The 4082-nt window shown below is 44.0% G+C and overlaps 1 protein-coding gene across 1 annotated transcript in view; it reads right to left on the bottom strand.

The window, feature by feature from the left end:
* Positions 1-313: 313 nt before the first annotated feature.
* The window catches only part of WNT7A (Wnt family member 7A), a 34587-nt gene continuing 30818 nt past the window's right edge, over positions 314-4082 (bottom strand). The window contains 1 exon segment of the mRNA XM_014310291.2: positions 314-3889. Within this exon segment, the coding sequence (XP_014165766.2) occupies positions 3410-3889 (480 nt within the window). The 3' untranslated portion in view covers positions 314-3409.

Genomic DNA, 4082 nt, shown 5'->3' with positions numbered 1-4082 from the left:
CATGAAAAGATGGATTTTCCTTTGAGGGCTGCATTGTCCTGCACTTGTGTGCATTTCAGTGCCTTTGTAGCTCCCTCCCCACGTAAAAACAGAGCTCCTCTATCCCGGAGCACAAAGACCGAGCTGTTGTGGGGGAGGAATATCCACAAACCCGTAAATCTTCCCCCTTCTCCTGTTTATTCTCCGGGCCATTCAAGCCCATTTAGCCAATGACCAATTAACTCCACATTCACTGCACATCCTGATGGGCCCGATTTCTCCTGTCTAAGGTGACACAGCCAAATTTCTAAATACTTTCTAGTTGAATGCAGCATTTGGTTTTCCTTGCTCTTTAAATCATGGTTCCCAAACTGTTATTCCAGTTATTAAACGAATTGACAGCTTTTTTTCCTTTTCTTCTCTCCATTTTCTCATCAGCAATATTGTAGAATATAGGGAAAATGTGTACCAAATTGAATTCCTTGTGCATCCAGTCTTTTATTATTGTGAGTAAAACTGTTTGAAGATATTTGTCCTTCAGTAATTATTCTGCTAGCTGTACATGGCACGTCACTGCATATGGAAATTTACAGGAAGCAGGAGTTTTGCACATTACTTTTCTATGGTAAAAACACGCTGCAAAAGTAATAACTTGTAAAGGAACTCTAATCAGTGAGGAAAATACAATTTTAACTACGATATGGTATTCACTAAATCAAAGCCCACTACAAACGGGGGGGGGAGATTCCAATATTAAATGTTAGATCTGAATTATTTAACCATAATACAGAGTAACAATGAACATCCCTATGGTATGTGGCTGCATTTTACATCTAGTTGTGTGGAATTGAGGAGGACTAAGAGCAGTAACTCAATGAAAATTGACAAGTCATAAGATTGAAAGTAAATTACATTAATAACTTTATTTTGATACCCCATTCTGGTGCCTGAATTGAATAAAAATTCTATTTTGTGTTAAGTGGCAGGTCTGCAAAGAAACTGTGCATTAACCCCTGATATACATTGCTAGGATTAGGTACTGCATGGCCTTGTGTTCTTAAATAATATATATACAAGGAGTGAGTTAAAACCCAAGTCCTAACAGGTAGGTTGTCAAACTTCGCAGCATCTTTTGTGATGCTTCTGTTTCCCTTCTCAGAAATTCTCAGTTTTCACAGTGTTGGGTGGGAGTTTTGCCTGAGAAGGACCAGTGCACACAGGACAGAGGTGTCTCACCCACCCCTGGTGGCACTTGCTGCTGTGCAGGGAGTCAGTGGCACATTCCCATCACTGATGCCTCATTAACTGGGGAGATCCTGCAGTCTGGAAGGAGCAGAGAACCTGATCTGTCCCAGACAATGTGCAATATCATCTGTAATGCTGGGCCAGTGTTTTTCTTACCCAGTGAACAACAACGTTAGAATTAGACATGGTTTTTTATCAGCCACAAATGAGTTAAGCAGTAGGAACAGAACAATTCTAAATGCAGAGAAATATTTACTACTCCAATGTCTGAAGAAATCAGCAGTGATAAAAAGGAAATACCACAAAGAGAATGCAAAACAGCTTAGTTGGGCTCTGAAAAACAAGTGAGTAGTCTTTAAATTTGCCTCTTCAAACTCGTCCGAATGTTTTTCTGCATTTTTGGGCTCTGGCCTTTGGAGGGGGGGAAAGAATAATGTAAATGCCAAAAGGAGCTGGACAAAAAGTAAGCTTTGTATCCTATCTATGAGAATCAGACGATGTGTGTCATGCAAGTTATTACAGTCACAGTCTACAGTCTTGCCCTGATGGGAATCAGCTTTGACAGCAGCACAAAGCAGAGGTTTAACTGACAGCACACACAGCACATTTGCGAGTCATAACGCCACAGTTTAATGACTGACGCATGTGGGAAGCTAATTCGGATTTTTTTTTCTTGAATGGGATAAATGAGCATCCAGTTAATACCAATCATGAATTCAAGCCATGTGACAAAATTGATGCTACATACCCTGTTCTTGTTTTGCATATTCTGCAAATTGAGCTGCAGGAAAAGAGCCAGGAGAGAAAGTTCATCCTGCTTTCTGACACATCCACCAATTGCAGCTGAATGCATCCAGCTTGCTGCTGTTGTGTTCACAAACTAATTACCCTTTCTCTGTTAAATAGCCTAAGAATTACAAATTGTATGCCTGTTTTGAGAAAAAGTACAGGTTGAACAAGCAGACGTAGTATAAATAAAATATTTATATAAAAATAGTCTCTTACAAAATATACTCTCTTATCCTATGGTTGATTTTTCCAAAAGATGGAATTTTGTCTGGATTTTCTTATTTTTAGACATATTCCAAACAGGATTTTATTAATGTTTCTTTCTTTAATTGAAGAAAAAAAAAAAAAACCAAAACGCAAAACTGGTAAAGATTTGTAACCCCTACCACTCCACTTTTGTTCCAGACAACTAGCAGCAAACAGGAGGAAACAAACAAACAAAAACCCCCAAATACAGTGTGTTTGTGTATGTACATATATATAAAGACGCCAGCATTTGTCCTTAAACATCCAGTACTGTAGAACGTATCCTGCAAGTCCAACTAATAGAAATATCCTAGTCAAGAATAATATGTACAGCTCCAGTGTTTCCTTGCTGATCCTACAAAATTATTCCACAAAGAAAGCCAGCTATCTACTTTAATTGCAGAATAGTTCCAGAAAGGTTGGTAAAGTTCTTCTTTTAATTAAATAAATTAATATTAGTTTTATCTGAATAAATTGTTAAATATTGTTATTATTATGCCCAAGTGTCCCAAATCCCTGTGCTAAAATCTGCAGCTCACACACACACGAGAAAGGCAGATAAAGCAGTGTCTACAGAACCCTTCCACAGTTCTTCTTGCTGCAGCAAGAGCTGTGACGTGGAAAGATGGGCAAGACCAGTAGAAGCTTTTCACGAGTGTGGAAGCCTAAATCTGTGTTATCCACACACTCCCAGGGGCAGTTCACGGGGAGGCTCTGTCCATCCCATCCTGTGCAAAGCCCTTCTGTAGGGATTTCTCCCCTACCTCTCCCTGCTCCTCGTACACAGAGGTGTTTGAGCACCCCTTTCCCAAACCAAGAGTTGCTGCCACCCCCAGAGATGCCTCCCTGGCCGGTGTCTTTCGGCAAGGCAGCCAGCGCTCCTTCCTCCCGAGGGGCAGGCTCACTGAGGTGATCCTTTTCTCTCTCTTTCATGTCTCTGGTGGCCCGGGGAGAGGTTTGCTTGTTTTTGTTTCTTGGCTGACTTTATAAGAGTCTGAAATGTGTATCCACATAAGCAACGAAACGCGAGGAGAAGAGAGGGCTCCATTGGTGAGCATCTCCTGGGGGAGAGCAGCTCTTCCCGCAGTTCCGCTCAGCTCCGTCAGTGCATGTGCAAATGTATCCAGGCCTGGAGCGGCCGGGCAGGCGCTCACTTACAGGTGTACACCTCTGTCCTCTCGCTGCACGTGTTGCATTTCACGTAGCAGCACCAGTGGAACTTGCAGTTGCACTGCCACACCCTGGAGTACTGGTGGGTGTTGTAGCCGCGGCCGCAGCACATGAGGTCGCAGCCGTTGGACTGCTGCGCCGTCTTGTTGCACATGCGGCCCTGCGTGCCCACGCTGCCCGTCACCGGGTCCTCCTCGCAGTAGTTGGGGGATTTCTCGATGTACACCAGGTCTGTGTCCATGGGCTTGCGGTACGAAAGGGGCTTCTTGATCTTGAGGAAGGTGGGGCGCTTGTTGCGGCTGGCCCTGACGGGCTCCACCTGCACGGCCTCGTTGTACTTGTCCTTGAGGATGTAGCCCAGCTCCCGGAACTTGGGCAGCGTTGTCCAGCAGGTTTTAGTGGTGCAGGACCCCGAGACCCCGTGGCACTTGCACTCTAACTTCATGTTTTCCTCCAGGATCTGTGGTTAGAAGAACAAAGAAGGATGCATTAATAGCAGGGCTGTTAGAGGGATGCTGGCTGGGTGCCGCTCAGGGATGGGTTTTTCTGCACTGGGAGCTGCCACCACACACATTTGCTGTCCCAGGCAGCAAATGCTCATCAGTATGACCCAGTTCTGCCCGCAGAGCTGATTCCACTTCTGCCCTGTGAGT

This window comes from Geospiza fortis, unplaced genomic scaffold (assembly GCF_000277835.1).
Source record: "Geospiza fortis unplaced genomic scaffold, GeoFor_1.0 scaffold394, whole genome shotgun sequence".
Taxonomy (NCBI): Eukaryota; Metazoa; Chordata; class Aves; order Passeriformes; family Thraupidae; genus Geospiza; species Geospiza fortis.
This window is presented reverse-complemented; position numbering and strand designations above follow the sequence as displayed.